Source organism: Lathamus discolor, chromosome Z (genome assembly GCF_037157495.1).
Source record: "Lathamus discolor isolate bLatDis1 chromosome Z, bLatDis1.hap1, whole genome shotgun sequence".
Lineage (NCBI taxonomy): Eukaryota > Metazoa > Chordata > Aves > Psittaciformes > Psittacidae > Lathamus > Lathamus discolor.
The window spans coordinates 110055001-110075758 of record NC_088909.1 but is presented as its reverse complement, the minus strand read 5'-3'; the positions used below and the strand labels follow the sequence as shown (position 1 = coordinate 110075758).

Sequence of the window (20758 nt, the reverse complement as noted above, 5' to 3'; positions counted from 1 at the left end):
ATCCCCATGGTATTTAGATGTAGTAAAAATGACTGAGGGGGAAAATAAATGGCAACTAAACTGTCTGACTATTAATGGTCCCGTTAGTTGCAAATTTACTTACCACAAAGCCCCCAGCATGTAATCCTTAGATGAATGCCTTTGATTGTGAGGGAATATTTACAGCTGACCCTGCTGGCAGTCTGCAAACCTGCAATGGGCCTCCTGTCCCACATTAAATCCGCTAGCATCTGTTCCTGGGTTCTTACCAAGCACATGCTCTGTCGGTGCAGTGTTTGGGCTCCAGCGCTCATGGATACAGTGGGCCTTGAAGAATAAATCCCTGCATTCCTGAGAAATGCTAATTCTTGTGAACGTTGTCAGACAGGGAGGAACGTTACAGTTTGTACCTGCCTCCGGGCATCCCCATCCACAGGGAGGGTCTCAGAAGGCTTTTATTCCTGCTGGCTGCCCTCTCCCCCTAGCTGCACCCTGGTCCTGCTGCTGGACCACCCTTCACCAAGGACAAGCTTCTTCCTAGCCACTCTTTTTTGTGCCATTTTCCTAGATATGCCTAAGCAACGTGAAGTGATTTTTAGGGGGATTTTAATCTCTTTTCACCCCTGCCCATGCCTTGAAGTAGTTGCCAGGTTACTCTGACTGAGAGTGTGCTGCTCTTGCAGAGACCCTCAGGTGATCACACACCATTTCGGGCCACAGCAGAGCTGTGCAGGAGCACAGCCTGAATGCCAGTGAGAGCCCAGTGTGTCCTGATGCCTATTCCCTGTGTCCAAGCAGACAAGTGCTAATTCAGTGCCTTGTCATTCTCAGCACGTGCAGAGGTACGTGAGATGGATCCAGACCACTTGGCTGCTTTGTGTCAGAGAGAAGATCCAGTGGTGGGTGGTGAGCCTGCTCCATCCACTCTAATGACAAGAATGTCTTTAGGTCTGTGTGAAGGAACGACATATATTTCCTTTCTTTCTACGCATTTGCCCAAACCCCACTCTTTTCCATCCAAGCTGTATGAACGCTGAGCATGTTTGGGCTTGAACAGGGACTTGGAGCCAAGCCCATTGGCAGTGCACAAATGCTGTGGGTACCCGGGGGATGTTTGTCTCTGCTCTTTTCTGTCCTAAGTGGGAGATTGGAGAAGCATCTCAGTTCATGATCAATTGACTCTTCATATTGTGGTGAATAGTGAGCTCCCAGTGGCGCTCCTGCTTTAACTCTCCTGCATCCAGCAAAGGGAAAGATTAAAAAACCCAATAAGTGACTAACACTGGTCCCCCTCCCTTTTCTGTAAGTGGGGCCTGGAGCTGCTGGAAAGTCCAGAGAGAAGTTTGGAGGCAGTTGTTTGGTTTAAGGAGTTTTTTAGAGCACATATCCACATGTTTTTCTTCAGATCTGCAGAAATACCTGGCCCAAGTCTGGATGTGGTAGCAACATCAGAAGAACTGCAGCTTAAGGAGAGATCATAAGAGCCGTCAAAGCAGGCAGCAGCTTTCCTACCTGCTTAGATCAGTCTGTCAGACTAGGCCACAGGCTCTGTCTTTGGGCTCATTTCTAAAAGATATTGCAAGATGTCATTTGGGGAGAATAATCAGTAAGCTGACATCTCCTCCTTTTCCAAAAACTTCCCAGACTAAACCCAAAAGCAGCCACCTAAATCATCATTTTTAGCACTCTTAAATCCACTCTAAATTGATCTCAGTGGCACTCAGGCTTCCAAAATGGATCCCATAAATGTGGATGGACACAAAAAAGAGGGAACTCTGAGTATGCCACTCAACACCCCAGTGCCTACAGGAAAGAAAAGGAGGTATTTATTGAAACCAATTAATTTGTTACTTACAAAGCAAAGCCTTATAAAGACATGTAATGTTTGTTCTCTCCATTATTGCTAATTTGCACCTAAGTTTTATGGTTACAAATCTCAGATTATTCTTTATTCAGCTGTTGTTGCGTCAGGCAGCTAATGCATGTTCTTCTTCTCTTCACGGTACCAACTACTGATCTGGCTGGTGTTTAGGAGATCCTTCAGCAGTATTTGATTGTGATTCACGTTACAGGAGAACGGCATTTTAAACCACGCATTTTCTGGGGTTTTGTCAGAGAAATTGTGGCAAACACTTTGGGGCACAGAAATAAGCAGCACAAGATCGTGTTGTGTATCACCAAGGTTAGTATTGTTTGCGCTCCAGTGCCCTGTTTTTAATTTCCTCTCTTCTTTTAATCTTTGTCCTTCACAAATCGCAGCAGGGTGTAGCCTGGGATCTGCTGGAGACAAGGGAAAGCCTTGAGCCATCCTTGGAGATAAGTAGAGTCTTCTGCTTTCCTCAGATTTTGGCTTTAATTAATAATATATAGAAAATTAAATAAATTTATTATTGATCATAATATATAAAATATTATAGATAACATTATAAAAATGTATAATGTAATAATATTATTATGTTAATAATATAAACCAACACTATTATTAATTGCATTTTTCACTAGCTTGCACATTTTGCTTTGAGAACCTGACAATTATCCCCTGCTTACATCCAGGCTCAATCCTCACTGTCTCAATGAAAGAACATCTAGCACATTTGTTTACAGCATATGCAGTATGACAATGAGGACGAACAAGATGTCCCTGAGGATGCTACTTACACGCTCTGCTTCACCTACTGGGCACTTCTTCCTAATTGCCTACCTTCTCATATTTATTGTGTGTGTTGAGTGTGCGGATATTATTAGGAACAGGCAATGGCTCTAATTAATTAAGAAAAGCTTAGGACACTTCTTGGTACTTTGTACTCATGTTTCTGCCTGTAATGTACAGACACTGATGATGTTCAGCACAGGAACTGCCAGGACAAGGACAGGCAAGCCAACTAAGGTCATGTCATAGGAAGAACAGAACTTTTCTGTACAGTCACTCAAATAACAGACTGCACCCCCAGAGTGTGAGCAGCAGCTTGAGGGAGGGGACCCTGCTCCTCTGCTGTGCTTTGGGGAGAACCCCCTGCAGCCCTGATCCAGCTCTGGGGCAGCAGCACAAGAGGGACGTGGAGCTGTTGGAGTAAGTCCAGAGGAGGACATGGAGATGCTGTGAGGGCTGGAGTAGCTCTGCTCTGGAGCCAGGCTGAGAGAGCTGGGCTAGGTCAGCCTGGAGAAGAGAAGGCTCCTGAAGGGGAGACCTTAGAGCAGCTCCGAGTGCCTAAAGGGGCTACAGGGAACCTGGAGAGGGGCTTGGGACAAGGGCCTGTAGGGGCAGGCCAAGGGGAATGGCTTGAACCTGCCCGAGGAGAGACTGAGATGGGCTCTCAGGCAGAAGCTCTTCCCTGTGAGGGTGCTGAGGCGCTGGCACAGGGTGCCCAGAGAAGCTGTGGCTGCCCCATCCCTGGCAGTGCTCAAGGCCAGGTTGGACACAAGGGCTTGGAGCAAGCTGCTCTAGTGGAAGGGGTCCCTGCTCATGACAGGGGTGTTGGACTAGATGACCTTTAAAGGTCTCTTACAACCCAAACCATTTAAAGGTTCTACTCTATGACTTTATGATATGCTGTAGAGAGCAAGGGTGGTATTTTCTAAGCAGACAACAATGTAGGATGTGTGAGCAGAGTCCTGCTGGGCAGGCAGGTCAGGGGAGCAGTATCAGCAGACTTGCCCAGTCTGAGCCGTGGGTGCAGTACTCATCCTGCCAATCACCTCCTGTGTGTGATGCTCTTTCCTTGCATTTGCAATGCAGTTCCACGCCTTCAGCTCCCATCCATGCCCGGCACCGTGTTTCTGCACACTGCAGGTCCAGCATTTGATGGAGTCACGGGGTGGCAGTGGCCATGGGGAGGGAGCTGGAGGTGTGCTACCCAGCAGGGCCCCACGTTCAGCAGATGCCTGCCACAGCCTTGCCCAGCGCTCCCTACTCATCATATGACTTTCCCAAGCAATGGCATGTGACGAGACCACGCACACTGGAAAAGAGTGGAGAGGAGAGTCTGAAGAGGGGGAGGGCAGCTCAAATAGGGGATTAGTAAGCATGGACACATAAGGAAGGCTTTGAAAGAGGGGGCTTGTGTCAGAGCTGTTGTAATAGCAAAGGAGGAGGTAGCTGGATGGTTGGGAGAGGGAGGGGAGAGCCAGGAGGGAGGGATGACCTCAGAGGTGACATTTGGGATCAAAGCCGGGAAGTCATTGTCTTGTGGAGAGGAAGATGCTGCAATCAACACAGCAGGGGACAGCAGGAACTTGGGAAAAATCTCTGACAACAGAATAGAAAAGAATGAACACAGAAAACACACATTGGGGTGATCAGTGAAGATGCTGCAAGTGTCACTGAGGAGATGAAGTTTAGATGAGCAGACATTCAGGGCTGAAGCTTCTTGCCATGCCTTGAACGGAACCCTGTCTGCTGGCTGGAATCTTTGCACTGGTTGTGTTAATAGGCATCATTCACCCTCATTTCCCAGGCTCCCAGTGGATCTCTGCCTTGTTCCATGCCCAGGTCTCTCTGTGCTGTGTCTACCAGCAGTGAGATGCAGGTGCAGAAGCCCCTAGAAGAGAAGAACAGGTTTGATTGTGCTTTATCAGCTGATTCTGAGTAGCTCTTCATCAGACCAGATGAATATGCAGATGTACCAGACATAGAAAAAAAGGTTGAAGCCTCTTCATCTCACAGAGGAGAGGAAGAGGCTTCAACCATCCTCAGAGGAAAACAAAAAATATTTTATATTTAAACAGAATTCCCCATATTTTAATCTGTGACTAAACTATGGATGCAAATTGTGGGCAATATCCCCAATGCCAGAGATACTTTTGGTTTCATTAACCAAAAGTATATTCAAAGCAGTACTTCTTGGTTATGAGCTAGACAGGTTAGAGAAAACAAGAGCCCAGGATTTCATTTATCTTGAATAGCGTCTATGATCAGGCACTTACATGATAACTTTATTTACTGCCCTACTCATCAAGTCAATTGGCTGGTCCATTTCTTGCAACAAAAGCCACAAACAAGCAGTCACAGAGCTGCAGAAGCTGTGCAAATAGCTTGCTGGCAAGAAACACACTGAATAAACACAAACCCCCGCCACAAGGTTATTTGATCACACAGGAGATGCATTCCACTGGTGATTCCCTCATAGGTGGGCGTGCAGGGGGCGGGTGAACTCATGGCTCTAGGATAATACGTCAAAAATGCTGAGTATTGAGACACTATCAACAATTGCTGTGGTTTCTTGTTTTGACCATATTGCTGGCTGGCTGGACACCAGCAGCATGGAGAAGGTGCTGTGCCTACTGTGTCATGTTTCAGCAGTGGTGACAGTAAGGACAGAAACATGGATGTCATGACACTAAGCTCCCTTGGGTGTTTCCTCAACCCTGAACTGGGTACAGTATATATAACAGAAACAGACTCTGCAGCTAACCTCTTCTTGTAAAGAATTGCCTGTGGCTTAGGAGGATTCACAGGGAATCAAAAGCATCCTGGTTGTTCACATATTTTAGATGACACACTTGTGATGACTTACATGTGTACACATATATACAAATACATACATATAAAGATATGTATATAAATAACTTTGTTATATATCTGCTTAAGTAAGGAACTTTTGGCCCTCTATGGAACCATGTCTTCTTAAAAATTACAGGGAGGAATACAGAACATAACTGAGCTATTCAAGTGACCAAGACTGATCTAGAGCAAAACTCCTGTAGTGTCTCATTTTGCTGGCAATGGTCAGTCCATCTTATCAAATCACAGAATCCCAGACTGGTTTCGGTTGGAAGGACCTTAGAGCTCATCCAGTCCCAACCCCTGCCACGGGCAGGGACCCCTTCCACTGGAGCAGCTTGCTCCAAGCCCCTGTGTCCAACCTGGCCTTGAACACTGCCAGGGATGGGGCAGCCACAGCTTCTCTGGGCACCCTGTGCCAGCGCCTCAGCACCCTCACAGGGAAGAGCTTCTGCCTAAGAGCTCAGCTCAGTCTCCCCTCGGGCAGGTTCAAGCCATTCCCCTTGGCCTGTCCCTACAGGCCCTTGTCCCAAGCCCCTCTCCAGGTTTCCTGCAGCCCCTTTAGGCACTGGAGCTGCTCTCAGGTCTCCCTTTCAGGAGCCTTCTCTTCTCCAGGCTGCCCCAGCCCAGCTCTCTCAGCATGGCTCCAGAGCAGAGCTGCTCCAGCCCTCGCAGCATCTCTGTGGCCTCCTCTGGACTCACTCCAACAGCTCCATGACCTTCTTATGCTGGGTAACTTATGCTGAGGAAATGCATCTTCTGGAGATGCATTTCCTCCTTTTCCAAGCCCACAGGTCTTCCTCTGGGACTTGCTGCCTGGGTCAGTGCATTTTAGGACACTGCTGTGGAGAGTGGCTTAGCTGGAAAATTCACCCCATGTACACATGTTGTTGGAGGAAAAGGGAAACAATGGGAGCAAAGATTGCCTCTGGAGAAGCCCCACATATGGGAGGAGGAGTGCAGGATTCCATAGGCTGGTCAGGAGACAGGATTTCAGGGAAAGGAGGTGCAGGCAGCTGTCTGAAGGCTGGAAAGCTTCAGTGTTTCAGCATTCAAGCTGGTTTCAATTTAAAATGTATTTTCCTTCAAGATTTTCTGCTTAAGCATTAGGACAAGCAACCCATTTGTATGTAATTTTGTGAATGACAGTTAATATCCCCACATAACCCTTGGACTCCAAAAACCGTGTAAGATAAATGCCAAGAAATCTACAAAAAAGCTTGACGGACTGGCTTCCATCCTCGTGCAAAGAACAAGTCAACCCCCCCTCCTACAGTGCAGTGGATACACAATGTGTTCTAGTAAGCCAGAGTTAAGCTTGGTCAATCAGCCCCTTTGGATCTATCTGTCACAGGGATTTCAATATGGACCCTCCTGTTGCTCTACCTGCCCCTCTGTTAGCAATTACTGGCTCCAAGCAAGAGCAGAGGCAGATGTGTGTCTGAGCTGACAGGCACTTGAGCTGCAACAGAGTAGGTGATGAAGTATTGCCTTGGCAACCGCAATCAAAGTATTGCCTTCTGGCAAGTACCAGAAGGGGTTTGCTTCTGCCACATCTGCTGTGGCAGTGGTGGAACTCCAGAGCTGCAGGCAGGTCCTACAGGTAGAAGTGAGCTCTCTTAGATCCAGACCTGCTGTGAAAACCCCTAACCAGTTTCAGAGCTCACCTCTCCCTCCCCTAAGGGATGGTGGCTATCCAGGGTGTTGACCGACTGACAGAGTGACATTTGGCTTGGGAACTACCGCAGGACCGATAAAGCTGCTTGTTTACACATGTACGTTCATAAAAGGACTTGTGTGATGCAGCATTCCTGCACCTGTACACTTCCCGCTGCCTGCTGGGCTCTTCCAGGGCAGGTTAACGGGTGCAGCTCTCTTTCAGCCCACAGAGCACATCCAGAGGGGAGGTGGAAGCCAACGCACTGCAGGCTTCTCAGCAGAAAACCTGCATTAGGGAGCATGGGAGCATCTCTTCCACAGAACAGCCTCTGTCCTCGTGCTTAGGATGTGGCTTTGAAACCGCTCAAGGAAAGAAAACTGAAAGTGGGTCTTCCATGCTGCTGGGTCAAGATGGGCACTATCCCATTCTGCAGGCTTCTGCCTCAGAAGACGATAGAAACCTTTGCTGCCCTTGTGATGAGCCCTTCATGGGAGGATGCTCCCAGCAGGAGGTTCCAGAGCAGAGGAATGGTTCAGGTATGACCTCAGTTGGATCTTTGCTTTCAGTGCCTGCCAAGAGAGTGAGGACTTCCTGGACATGCATGGCACAATCACCGGGGCTAGGTGGTGTGGACAGGGGAGCTGAGAGGGATGGCACCAGGGGAGTTTAAGGTAAAGTCCTGCAGAGATTCCGGTAGGACCAGGAGGCAGTTGCCTCCTATGCAGGAGTCTTCAGGAGCATGATTTAGGACTTAGGTGCCTTAATTTTCTGCTTAGAATCCAAAAGCTCTTTTCAAGTCAGCTCATGCAAGCTAAATATCCAAGGTAGCTGGTGCACTGGGGGAATAATCTGCATAAATCTCAACAGGGCACATGCTCAACTGCCTCAGCCCTGATTTCAGCTTCAGTTCTGTGTTAGGCTGCCTCCAAGAGCAGTTGTTAACCTCCCAACAAGGATGAGAACATGCATCTCATTTCCTGACGCCATCCACAGAAGCCCTTACCTCTGCACTTGCACCACTGCAAGCCCTCAGCAGCTGATGATAAACACTTCCACATGTGGGGAAACATAAAACGTAAGTAACAGAAAACATGCCCTCTTTGTTTCGGATGTGATGAACACAACGACCATATGATAATTCCCACCATGTGTCACTGCTGCTTATATTTCACACCTCTCTTCCAGATTCCTCTGATCACCTCGTTGCTCCTGTGCTTTGCTGCTAAGAAGTGGCTGTGTGTGAAGATGCTTCCCATGGAAAGGCCGATTTCCTTCACTGGCAATACACGGAGAAAGGTGCCAAAGGCACAATGATAGAGGATTCACACACACTGTGAGAGGAGATTCCCACAGGATGGTGGAGAAGGCTTTGGAAGTGTTTCAGGACCTCAGCTTTTGCTAGCTTTAGTTTACTGCATCTGGAAAGTTAACGCTCTTGGAATACTGTTCTTGTTCCATAGGAAGGAGAACTGAAACACTAAGAAAGCACTGGGAGTCATCACTCAGATCTCTTTTTACATATTTACTGTTCCCTTGAAGCCACGGGTCCCCAGAGGGTACACCTTTTTTTGTTTATGTTTCCTTAGTAATGCTTCACTTACAAAGGCTGTTGTCCATGTGTTTTGGCAGTGCTGATCCTTCTTCACATTACCACTGTTCTGAGATGGCTGAGAGCACTGAGGTGCTCAGTGGCTTCTAATCCCACAGACGATGACAGAAGTGCTAACTGGTGAAAATACATCTTAACTATCTCAAAGTAAGGATTTCTGACTGAAAGGCAGTGTGCGTTCTTGTGAGTATGTGCCCCTAATTTTCTTTCTTTCACAAAAAATTAATATATAAAAAGAAGAAATTATACTTGCCCACATCCCAGCAGGTTTTCCTGCTTTGAGATCAGTGCTTTGAAGTTATCTGGAGAATCTGCAGAAAGCTTCCCCTTGGAAAGCAAAGTAGAAGTCAGATTTTAAGGCAGGGAAATGGAAAGCTGAAGCCACGTTTAGAACTGTTACAAGTTTCCAGCCATGTAATTATTTGTGATAGCTCAAACATTTTCCTCTTTCCATCTGGGTAAAATCCTAGCTTCAAAGCTTTGAGGGGTTTTACCCTAAACAAGAGATCTGAAAATAGCCTCCAGGTCAGAGCGTTTACACGGACAGTGTGTTCTTGCTCTCCTTGTTTCTAAATGGAGAATTGAACAGGACTCGCTCATGGCAGGGAGGTGGCACCAGACTAATGGCTGCTCTGGAAGATGGTTTGATTTTTATGCACTGTGTCAAACTGCTCTTGATGAGCCTTTTGCTGGAGATGGCTATAATTTTCAAGAAATGTTTTGGTTTAATTGAACTGCTGCTTTGTCACATTTCCCAAGCAGTTCTACCTGCAAACACATCTAAAATGGAAAAAAACCTTTTATTTTAACAAGTAATTATTTCATATTCTAAAAAGAATGATGCAATAAATAGCAGTTGCAAATTACAAATTTGACTCTCTTTGGTCTCATCTCTTGTATATTGTTATATATAGAATCACAGAATCATAGAATAGTTAGGATTGGAAAGGACCTCAAGATCATCTAGTTCCAACCCCCCTGCCATGGACAGGGACACCTCACACTAAACCATATAAAGTATTATATATAAATGTGGACAATAAATGGATATAAAGTATTCTTGGATACTGTGGAGCTGTTGGAGTGGGTCCAGAGGAGGCCATGGAGATGCTGCGAGGGCTGGAGCAGCTCTGCTCTGGAGCCAGGCTGAGAGAGCTGGGCTGGGGCAGCCTGGAGAAGAGAAGGCTCCTGAAAGGGAGACCTGAGAGCAGCTCCAGTGCCTAAAGGGGCTGCAGGAAACCTGGAGAGGGGCTTGGGACAAGGGCCTGTAGGGACAGGCCAAGGGGAATGGCTTGAACCTGCCCGAGGGGAGACTGAGCTGAGCTCTTAGGCAGAAGCTCTTCCCTGTGAGGGTGCTGAGGCGCTGGCACAGGGTGCCCAGAGAAGCTGTGGCTGCCCCATCCCTGGCAGTGCTCAAGGCCAGGTTGGACACAGGGGCTTGGAGCAAGCTGCTCCAGTGGAAGGGGTCCCTGTCTGTGGCAGGGGTTGGAGCTGGAGGAGCTTTAAGATCGCTTTAACCCAATCCACTCTGTGACTGTCATTCCATGACGTCCGACAAGCGAGGCGCTCCTCTATTCTCATCCTGAACTGCCATCTAGCGGCACCCCTTCGGCTTGCTCCCCGGCCCCGGGCAAACAGCCCTGCTGACGGTTACCAGCACCTCTCCCAGGCTCCGCTGACACCCTCCCCGACAGCAGCGGTCTGCCCCCCCGGCCAGTGAGGGCTCTGCAGGCAGCTCCTGAGGCACGGGCCCGCTGCCATCTTGCGGGGTTAGACCTGGGGCTGAGGGGAGCCCGGCACAGGAGGCACTCAGCGCCCGCATTCCTACACACGGACACAAAGGCACTGGCTGGTGTCCCCACACTCCAGAGCTTAGGATCAACAGCGGGGATGTGCCGGAGCAACCTCTCGCTCCCATCCACTACCGCCCGTTCACCGACGGTCCCTCCAGCGCCCTTCGCCCCGCTCTCGCAACGCACCTCAGCGACGCTCCCTGGCCGAGATCGCGCCCGACCTCTCGCGAGAGCTGGCGCCTCTTCCCGGCTCCCGGCGGGCTGTGCGCTTCCTCTTTCCGAGCTGCAGCCTTGAGGTAAGGAAGCGATGGCGGCGGGGGAGCGCTCTCAATCCAGTCCCATCATGGGCCTGTCCCGCCCAGGGAGCCCCGGGGAGGCCATGAGGGCACAAGGGTTCTGTCCTCCTCGCTGGATGGCCGCGGTATTTGCGGGGCGGGACGGATGGAGGTGGCGGAGCGGGGGGTGTCTGGTGGTACGAGGAGGGAGCAGGCCTATGGTGGAGGCCGCAGCTGCGGTGATGATTTTCTTAGGACACCTTCGGACTTAACTGTGAAGAGTTAAGTAGTTTCTGAGCAGCTCGTTGGCATGAGGTGAACATTCTGCGTATCTGCGGTACAGGCTTAATACAGGTTATTTACAATTACGTCTGTTTTGCAGTTGAGCAGCAAAGATGGTGCGCTACTCTCTGGACCCGGAAAACCCCACGAAATGTGAGTTGTTGAGGTTTTGTGAATGTTCGCGGCGGGCTCTCCTGAACCCATGAAGGTTTTAATTCCAGAAAATGGTTTTGTTTCTCTGTAGCGTGCAAGTCACGGGGATCCAACCTGCGAGTGCATTTCAAGGTATGCAGCATTCACATAGTAAAAAACGCAATGTTTAAGGGGGGTATTTTTGTTAATTTTGTTGGGTTTTCTTTTGAAATACATGTCTTTTACTCTCTTATATCTTTACGTAGTTACTTAGGGGTGCTACCATAGGTCAAGGCCTGTGTTTGGTTTGACTGCGTGTAGTGGTCTTCATCCCCAGGACCAAAAGTAAGATGGTATGCCCTAAATAGCTTTGTATCTTATATAGATAAAACACAGTAGGGAAACATTTGCAGGGAATTTAGCAGGAGGGATTGGACTACTGAAACGTTCAAGTTGAGGTCAAGTGTGGAGCCGAGTAGATTCTTTTTTGCTTGGTGTTACACAGGAGAAAAGGGATTTTGATCTTTTATTATCACCAGGTGGGATTGTAGTTAGTTTCTTATGCTCTTATTCAGTGCTGTCTGAAGCACTGATGCTTTAACTTGGTTTTTGTTCCTGGGACTTCTCTCCTTTTAATAATCCTCTACACAGATAACTATGTAGTTTGGTGTTTCTTTGCATAGTTATCTCATCATGTCCCTGAGCTGTCATGTTTGACATTTTAGTAAGGATTTATCCTTTAGGTGCTTACTTTACTTTTGGGGGTTAGTGGCAAAAGAGGAGTTAAAAAAAGCATAAATACTAAAATTCTGTTTTTTTCTGCTTGGAAAGATCGAGGTACAGGGTAAAAACCACTAAAGATGTTCCAGAACTGTGAGTTCAGTAGTGAAACTCATAACAAGGGTTGGAAGAGCAGGTAGTGAAAATAGTAAATATAGTGTTGCTGGTTATTTTACATTAATTTGTGTGTGTGTGATGCTTTTAAACTGTGATTGTAGCAAAAATAAGATCTGGGAGGGAGCAAGGAGTGCTTTTACTCAGTTTATAACTTGGAAAGATGGCATTAAAGTGAAGTTGTCTGTGCTTTGTGTTGCCAGAACACTCGTGAGACGGCACAGGCCATCAAGGGCATGCACATCCGCAAGGCCACCAAGTACCTGAAAGATGTCACCCTGAAGAAGCAGTGCGTTCCTTTCCGCCGCTACAACGGGGGTGTCGGTAGATGTGCCCAGGTGAGGGCTGGGGTGAAACAAGGGGAGGACGTGGTGGGTTGATGGGAGGGAAAGACAGTGTGAGGAGCAGGGTGGTGGTGGTGGTGGTGGTTGTATTAAAATACAAAATAGTTTAATTACTTTGGTTGATGGTACCTTAAAGCTTATCTAGTTTCAACCCCTGGCATGGGCAGGGACACTTTTCACTAGGCCAGGTTGCTCAAGAGAGAGAAAAGATTTCACTTATTTACTGCAAATTCTAATACAGGAAGTGTTGCACATACTTGCAATGTCAAGTAATTAATGAAATTATTTTGGTTTCCCTTCAAGGGAATGTAATGGTAAGTTAACAGTGCATAAAGGACAGGTAGTGGTGTACTGGGACAAAGGTTCTGCCCCCTTCCTCTTCCTCCTGCCCTTTTCCTTCCCCCGCGCTACTCTTCCCCATTTCTCCCTCATTTCCTCCCTCCTTTTTTCCCCCTTTTTTTTTCTCCTCCTTTTCCCCTTCTTATTCTTCTTCCTCTTCTTCCAGGCCAAGCAGTGGGGCTGGACGCAGGGACGCTGGCCAAAGAAGAGCGCAGAGTTCTTGCTGCACATGCTCAAAAATGCGGAGAGCAATGCTGAGCTCAAGGTGGGTGTTACAGACACAGAGCACTTGTGTCAGGCCGTGTGGCTGCACTCCCCAGCAAGGTGGCTCTGGAGCAAGTGTGGTTTAGCGCTTCTGTAAACTACAAAGCAAAATCTTGGGGCAGTTTGTACCTTCCTGACATAAATTTGGGAAGTTTGATGGCGGTGATGATGTATCTTAGGACACCTTTGGAGTACCTGTGAAAAAATACGAAGTTTTTTTTTCTGAGCCATCAGCATCATTTTTTGAGAGGTCTTCCATATCTCTGTTTTCTGGTTATGTGTATTCTCTCCGAAATCTGTTGTGGCACATGGCAGTGCAGTCTGGTTCTCCAACTTAACGCTGGTGCTTCCTTGGCAAACAACCAGTACTGTGGCATCACCAGGTTCAGTTGTTCTATTTGCCAGCACCAACATGCGTAGAGGGGTGATTATTCCCTTTTTTCATGCAGAGGTGATTGATGTGAAGAGGAAAACCCAGTGACAGGTTTCATTTCTTCCTCTGCCCAGGGTCTTGACGTGGATTCTCTGGTCATCGAGCACATCCAAGTCAACAAGGCCCCCAAGATGCGCCGGCGCACCTACAGGGCGCATGGTAGGATCAACCCCTACATGAGCTCTCCCTGCCACATCGAGATGATCCTCACTGAGAAGGAGCAGATTGTCCCCAAGCCGGAGGAGGAGGTTGCTCAAAAGAAAAAGGTACCAAGCGTCATACTCTTGTCACCATCCAGGGATGGGAGGGTTGGTGCACCATCGCTTGCAGCGGAATGGGTTGCTGTGATGATGATCTTAGGACACCTTTCGAACAACTGTGAAAAAAAATTCCATGCCAATTCTGAGCGACCTCATTGTTTACTGTAAACACAACATTGAGAAGGAGGGAGATGGCTTCTCTGAGGTCTCTGTTATGGGAATGGTTTACACTACTCTGCTGGAGCACAGTGTTGTGGTGAAATTGTAAGTTGAGTTCACATTGTCTAGGTGAATTAGTACTTGCCAGGACAGTTATTTAACAGTATGCTAAATGCCGTTAAACACAAGTGCAGGTATGATCGATGGGTGGTTTTGTGAGCGGGGAAGGAAACCCTTGCAATCCCAATAACTTTGTACAAGGGGTGGCTGTGAGCTCATAGGGTGTTTGAGAGGGGAACTGTAGGCTCCTGTTCTCACTTTGTCCATTCCCTCTTTGTTTTCCAGATCTCCCAGAAGAAGCTGAAGAAGCAGAAGCTCATGGCTCGGGAGTAAGCGTGCTGCCGCAGATGTACAGAAATAAATACTATAAACTCCAGTGCTTTGGCTCTGTGTGTCTCAGCCTTTGTGAGGCAGGGTGTGGGGGGAGTGCTGGCTGCCTGCCTGCGGTAGGCGCGTCCCTTCGCCCTGCCCTCTTCGTATTCCTTCAGCCGGGGAGATGACGGTGCCGTGCGGGCGTTATTCACCCATAATCCGAGTTAATTAACCGGGATAATTAACGGGGGACGCTTACAGCCGTGCACGCAGCGTCCCGCTGTCAGTGTGCAGCGCAGCGCGCAGGCGCTTCTCAAGGGGAGGGACGGCACCACGTGACGTACACGCCACCACTTCCCATTGGGCGTTGCGCCGGCCGGACGCTCGGGGGCCGCTTCCGGTGCGGGGGCTGAGGCGGCCGGTAGCGGTGCTGGGCTGCGGCGCGCTGAGGTGAGTGCGGGGCCGGCCGGGCACCACCGGGGCTGCGGCTGCTACCTGTTGGCCCCTTCGTGCTCTGCCTCCCTCCATCGCGGCTGCACGGCGGCTCGCTGCTCCGCTGCGTTAACCGGGTGTACCCCGGCATGCGCAGCTCTTGCTGAGGTGCGGGGCGCTTCGGTCTGAACGCTCTTCTGAGGAGCTTCACCGAGTCGGGAAGGCCCCGCTCTCCAGGCTTTACGTGAACGGGGATGGGCGGAAACTGCTGCATGGAGCGGGAGGGCTGTGCTGGCCACCGGGGAGTGCTCCGGGGCTGCAGAACCGGAACGTGCTGTGTGAACCGGCCCTTCTGGACTGGTTCATCCTCTGTGGGAAGAGAAGGAAAACCCGACCTTTTGTCTGTGCGCCCTTGCTTTGTTTCCATAATAGTTAATTAACAACCGAATTAAACATACAGAACAAAGACCGTTTGAATTTGCCATGTCACGCATGTTCTTTCTGCTGTTTTGTTTGTGGTACAAAAGCTTGTATCACAGGGAAATAAGCTATTCATTAAAATGTGACCATTTGCCCTATTCTTCTTTTTTTTCCCTAAAAATTGCCTCCTAACCAGGCCACAGAGCACCGCCAAACCGCAGAAGAACCTCATGAACGGAACTTTGCTATCTTAGTACCAGTGTTACGCTTCCAGAGGCTTTCTTTTCCATCTGGCACAGGTATGACGTACTTTTCAGCTGGTATCTTGGCATGAAGTGGCTCCAGAGAAGCTTGCTGTTTCCTCGAGGGCAGGCTGAGGTGCCCCCTTCAGGCATGTTTGTTAGCTGGTGGATATACCTGCAATACCCTGCTGGAAATTTGGTATCTGGCAGAGGGAGTAGATGAATTGCCTTTCTGAATGGCTTTAATGGATGAGTTCATTCACATTGTCTCATATTCCTGGTTTGGGAAGAGAGAGAAGGATTTATTGTCTGATAGTTCATCTGATGGTACAGAATTAGTGTGGGATAAAAGGGATTCCACCAAGTGCAAGGTCCTGCCCCTGGGTTGAGGCAGTCCCAGGCACAAACATAGGCTGGGGAAGACTGGATGGAGCAGCCCTGAAAAACATTTGGAGATGTTGGATGAGGAGAAGCTCCCCATGACCCGGCTTCAGTGAGTACTTGAGCCCAGAACCCCCCCGTGTGCTGGGCTGCGCCCCCAGACTGTGAGCAGCAGCTCAGGGAGGGGATCCTGCCCCTCTGCTGCGCTCTGGGGAGAACCTCCCCTGCAGCCCTGATCCAGCTCTGGGGCAGCAGCACAAGAGGGACGTGGAGCGAGGCCAGAGGAGGCCATGGAGATGCTGCTAAGGCTGGAGAAACTCTGCTCTGGAGCCAGGCTGAGAGAGCTGGGCTGGGGCAGCCTGGAGAAGAGAAGACTCCTGAAGGGGAGACCTGAGAGCAGCTCCAGTGCCTAAAGGGGCTGCAGGAAAGCTGCAGAGGGGCCTGGGACAAGGGCCTGTAGAGACAGGCCAAGGGGAATGGCTTGAACCTGCCCAAGGGGAGACTGAGATGAGCTCTTAGGCAGAAGCTCTTCCCTGTGAGGGTGCTGAGGTGCTGGCACAGGGTGCCCAGAGAAGCTGTGGCTGCCCCATCCCTGGCAGTGCTCAAGGCCAGGTTGGACACAGGGGCTTGGAGCAAGCTGCTCCAGTGGAAGGTGTCCCTGCCTGTGGCAGGGGTTGAAACTGGGTGGGCTTTAAGGTCCCTTCCGACCCAAAACATTCCATGATTCTGTGCTATTGTCCTTTTCTCAAGTCCTGACTAGGATTCTGTTACACTTTCCCACCTCTCTGCCCTTCAGTAGCGGCATACTGTCTGATGAACCAGATTTCTGCCATTTAATTTCACCTTAAGTCAAAAAGGAATGAGAAAAACAAACCTTTTGTCCCCTCTGTTTCACTATAGCAAGGAGCGGACTGTTACCTGCAGCTTGCTTTTCAAACTAGTTTTGTGTGGTTTAAGCAAAAACTTCTCTGTAATTTTTTTTGGAGTTCCTGCTATGGGACTGATGAATTAATAGCAAACTTTTTTTTTTGTAATGCCAAGAATGTTTGTCTTGTTGAGAACTTTATAACATTGTAATGCACAGCATTTTTGAATCCAGAACAATAATTGAAGAATCTAAGGTTAAAGAATTCTACATCTAAAGTGTCTTTCATACATGAGTATCAACTACAGTCTTTATTCATTAAAGACTGTTTTCATACCTCACAGCATAGAACCTTGTCATCCTAAGTTGTTTTTCTTTTCCCCTCTCCAGCTTTGTCACAAACAAGAGGAAGCCATGGTGTGCATTCCCTGTATTGTCATTCCTGTTCTCCTTTGGGTCTACAAGAAATTCCTTGAGCCCTATATCTATCCCGTTATCGCACCTTTTGTGAAGCGCGTATGGCCCAAGAAAGCTGTGCAAGAAACAACAGCCACAAAAGAAGGTCAAGGGGGCAGCACTGGAAATCCAAGGGCACCTTCAGCCACAAAAAGAGATCAGGAGGATGACTCTGGAATTTATAAAGTAAGATTAATGCATTCAGCTAGCTGGGGATTAAAAGCGCCTGGTGATAGTTCAGGGTGGGCACCACAGAAGAGTAAATGGTTGTTATAAGTGTTTTTATGGCTATTTTCTTAGCAAAGGGATTTAGTGGTAGAAATACAGCTAGGAATAGTTGCTTCAGCTATTTGGTAGGTCTTGGAAGGATAAGAAATGCACCTGTTTTGTGAAACAGCTTAGCTAATTTATTGTTTTTTTTAATGACTGTCTATTCTTTGGGAGATGGAGGAAGTCAAATAACAAGTACATCACACCAGATACATGAAGCAGAACTAAAAAAACCCTCCTCAGCCAGCTCTTTCACTTGCAATGTGTGAAGATATTTGGTGTGTGTAAATTGTGCATTATTATTTATCTTCTCTAACAAAATGCAGAGATTTGCATCTGTTATCTCTGCTTTTTTGGCTCCTGAAGCAGTAATGATATGTAAATCTATTGAGAAGCCTCTGTTCCAGTTCTTGCTGCAGATTTCTTCAGGATCTCCCCTGCCTTGCTTCTGAAAGCCATTTCCATCACCAGCTGTTACTGTTCCAGGTGCAAAGTCCTTTTTTGACATCCCATTAATGATGCTGTCTTTTATTTGCAGTTTGAAAGTAATGGCGTTGCAAATGGAATCGCTACAAAAAGATCCACAGAAGTTTCTGACAAGAAAGCGGATTAGAGGAATTAATTCATAATTTATTTGCTTGTGTCCAATATGAACTGGTAATATTGCTCCCACTTTGAGACATTTTTCTTTGCACATTTTAGCTGAATAAACTGCCCTTATCACTCACAGGAGAAGGTCTCTTCCGCCACTCAAACTCAAATGGCAGCTAGCGCATTTCTTAATTTAAAATGTTTAAAAACCGAAGTTCTTTGTTTTCCTTGCTGGAACTACTTTTCATCTGTAATTGATTTGGTGTGATTAGAGTTTAGGTTCAATAACTTATGACTAAGTCAGGCTTTGGAAGGTAAATTTATCTTAACATCTTAGTTTCAGGCTTTCACCTTGAAAACTAGAGCTGCTCTTGCTTGCTAAAGAGCCATGAATTGCACTGTGGCAGAAGCATCATCGTTAAAAAGAGGTTAGATTTCTCATGTTAAATCTGTGGATGAGGTAAAGGAATTATGCTGCATGCAGAATTAACTTAGTTTGCTAAAAGCAGAAAGTCTTGATTTCATACTTCCATTAATTGTTTTCCTTGAAACATTGTGCCTTTCTTTCCCGAAGGGGAGCAGCAGGGGCATGATGCAAGGAAGTTGTTGCATTGTATTCTGTTGCAGTGGTTTAAAATGGTGCAGTTCTGTCTTAAAAAAAAACAACTGAACAAGCAAACATCCAACTAAAGTCTCTTCAAAGTGCTTGTGGAAGTTGAATGATAATAAACCAGGGTTTTATTTGAAAGTAAGTTACTTCATACAGTTGTTCTTAGGCTTCTGAACTACAAGTATCTAAAGTAGTAGCAAAATCTTCGAAAACCTGGAGACAGGCTGCAGGAAGGAGATCATAAAACTACTGACTTTGGGAAAGAGAAAGTGAACTAGAGAGGTGCAGCTTTGCCTCTTCCTGGGAAGATGTGTTTTGGAACAGACTTGCCTCCCAACGTGCTACTGTAGTTGTGAAGCAGTTTAGATGCTCATGTGCTCAGTAAGGAAATGATACTTCATGGTTTGTCTTCTCTGCCAAACCAGAGCATTCATTGAAAGACTCCAGACAAAACCATTTCAGTCATTCTGGATTTACCATTTTCCCAAAAGTATGTTTAGAAAGGCATATATGTAATCTTTGAACTGTTCCTGAGGTCAGGTCTTGTTCTTGTGGCCACATTTCCTCCTAGAAGGTAATTATTCTGAAGACTTGCTTGATGCCAGCCAAATGCCTGTATTGTGTCCTGCTGGTACCTGGTTTTGTCAGATGTTGTGTGAACCGATTCACATTGTATGCAGCTGGGTATCGGGCCCCTGTTGTTACACCATTAATCATGTAATGAGATGCATTGCAGAAAACTAGTAAGATGCTGCCTAATAACTGTCTGCTCTCCCTTAATCAGCTAGTCTTAGGAAATGAATTTGGTATTGCTGTTTAAAGAGCTTTTGCGTCATCCTTGGAACATTACCCTCATGTGATCAGCGTGTCACAGCTACAACTTTCTCCTAGGCTGGTGAAGTTCCTGCTCTTTGTGGTATGGAAACCTGATTTTATTATTTTCAGTATGCACAGAGGGTGTAATTCATACAATAAAAGATAACAATACTAAATGTACACTCCTGTAACTTCTCACAGGTGGTGTTGTGTGGATTGTGTAGTAGAAACAACAGGGATTGGAAAGTGGAAGTGAAGGAATTGTGCTAGTTTCCAATTGTTTTTATCCTCTGTCTTTGAATATTTCACCCATATTGTTGCAATGAATCATAACCATAGCCATTCAGCCATCCCAACCCTGTCCATCAGAATTTCACCTGGTAGAGTGTGGATGTAATCTCTGCTGTGGTGGATTGGGTTTTCTAAACAAATCAACCGCCTCCTCACCCCAAACAGTAAATTCCTCTGTCAAAGCTCATGCTCTAAATCTGAAAGCTTGGAACTTCTATCTGAAATAGCCTTGTGATGAGAAAGGAGTAAACTGCCTGAAAAAGGCACTCCAGAGCTGGGGTAAGGCACAGCACCTTTCAAAGGGCTGGAGAAGCGAGTCCTTGCAGGTGTGCAGCTGAACATGAGTTCTTGCATTGTCAAGATTATCCCTTGCACAGTGTTTCTTGTCCCAGGGCAGGTAACCTTAGCCACTGTTGTGAAATGTTGGGCATCTCTTAAACAGACACAAGTTTTGGAGTAATAAATTCACCTCTAACAGCTGCGAACACAACAAAAAGTAGAGCAAGAGCTGTACTGGGGCTCTTTGTCAGTGTATGCGGTTGATTATGAAGTGTGCATAATTAATTATTTGGGTTATAATTATACAAGGAAGTGCTTCAGACAGTAACGGGTAAGATAAACTATGGTGTGCATAATTAATTATTTGGGTTATAATTATACAAGGAAGTGCTTCAGACAGTAACAGGGAAGATAAACTATGGTAAATCAGACTGCAGGCTGAATGAGGCTTCTAGCTGTGTGCTATTTAAACACCAGTTTTAAACACCACTACTGGAGAGACTGCATAAAGCAAAATGGGCAGATAATGCAAGTAAAATTGCGCAATTTATGCTTTCTGAGATGGTGTTTTGGTGCTTCTGTTAGCTGCAGTTTAATACTCACAGGAGTAATCTACATCACAAAACTTTCCGGAATGAGGCACTTCACTGGGAGTCGTGGCAGGAGATTTGTGCAGCAACTCTTCTGTTCCTGTAATTTTCCAAGAACAGGTCAATAATCCTGTTGTGCATTGTGAATAGTAAAAAAGCAAAGGAACTGCCTGAACCTGGGCAGGGGTGCAGGAGATCATCTGCTGGGAGACAAAGAAGC

At 47.2% G+C, this 20758-nt stretch overlaps 2 protein-coding genes, 1 long non-coding RNA gene and 3 other non-coding genes across 6 annotated transcripts; 5 read left to right on the top strand and 1 right to left on the bottom strand.

Moving 5' to 3' along the window:
- Positions 1-1712: 1712 nt before the first annotated feature.
- On the bottom strand, positions 1713-9077 carry LOC136005418 (uncharacterized). Its single transcript, XR_010608772.1, has 3 exons — positions 9002-9077; positions 4421-4517; positions 1713-2329 (listed from the first exon to the last, which is right to left on the bottom strand). It is a non-coding gene; the product is annotated as an uncharacterized LOC136005418 (long non-coding RNA).
- A 1703-nt stretch (positions 9078-10780) lies between these two features.
- RPL17 (ribosomal protein L17) lies at positions 10781-14359 on the top strand. The gene is made up of 7 exons (XM_065662878.1): positions 10781-10837; positions 11199-11251; positions 11343-11383; positions 12328-12462; positions 12974-13072; positions 13579-13770; positions 14269-14359. The coding sequence occupies exons 2-7, from the start codon at positions 11212-11214 to the stop codon at positions 14314-14316; spliced, it is 555 nt and encodes a 184-aa protein (XP_065518950.1). The 5' UTR covers positions 10781-10837; positions 11199-11211; the 3' UTR covers positions 14317-14359.
- On the top strand, positions 11051-11118 carry LOC136006105 (small nucleolar RNA SNORD58). The gene has a single exon (XR_010608968.1). It is a non-coding gene; the product is annotated as a small nucleolar RNA SNORD58 (small nucleolar RNA).
- LOC136006106 (small nucleolar RNA SNORD58) lies at positions 13229-13302 on the top strand. The gene has a single exon (XR_010608969.1). It is a non-coding gene; the product is annotated as a small nucleolar RNA SNORD58 (small nucleolar RNA).
- Positions 13844-13915, top strand: LOC136006104 (small nucleolar RNA SNORD58). The gene has a single exon (XR_010608967.1). It is a non-coding gene; the product is annotated as a small nucleolar RNA SNORD58 (small nucleolar RNA).
- Positions 14360-14660: 301 nt separating the features above from the next.
- Positions 14661-18090, top strand: CZH18orf32 (chromosome Z C18orf32 homolog). Its single transcript, XM_065663182.1, has 4 exons — positions 14661-14745; positions 15344-15446; positions 17026-17277; positions 17900-18090. Exons 3-4 carry the CDS (start codon positions 17050-17052, stop codon positions 17972-17974), a joined length of 303 nt encoding a protein of 100 aa, XP_065519254.1. The 5' UTR covers positions 14661-14745; positions 15344-15446; positions 17026-17049; the 3' UTR covers positions 17975-18090.
- Positions 18091-20758: the final 2668 nt, after the last annotated feature.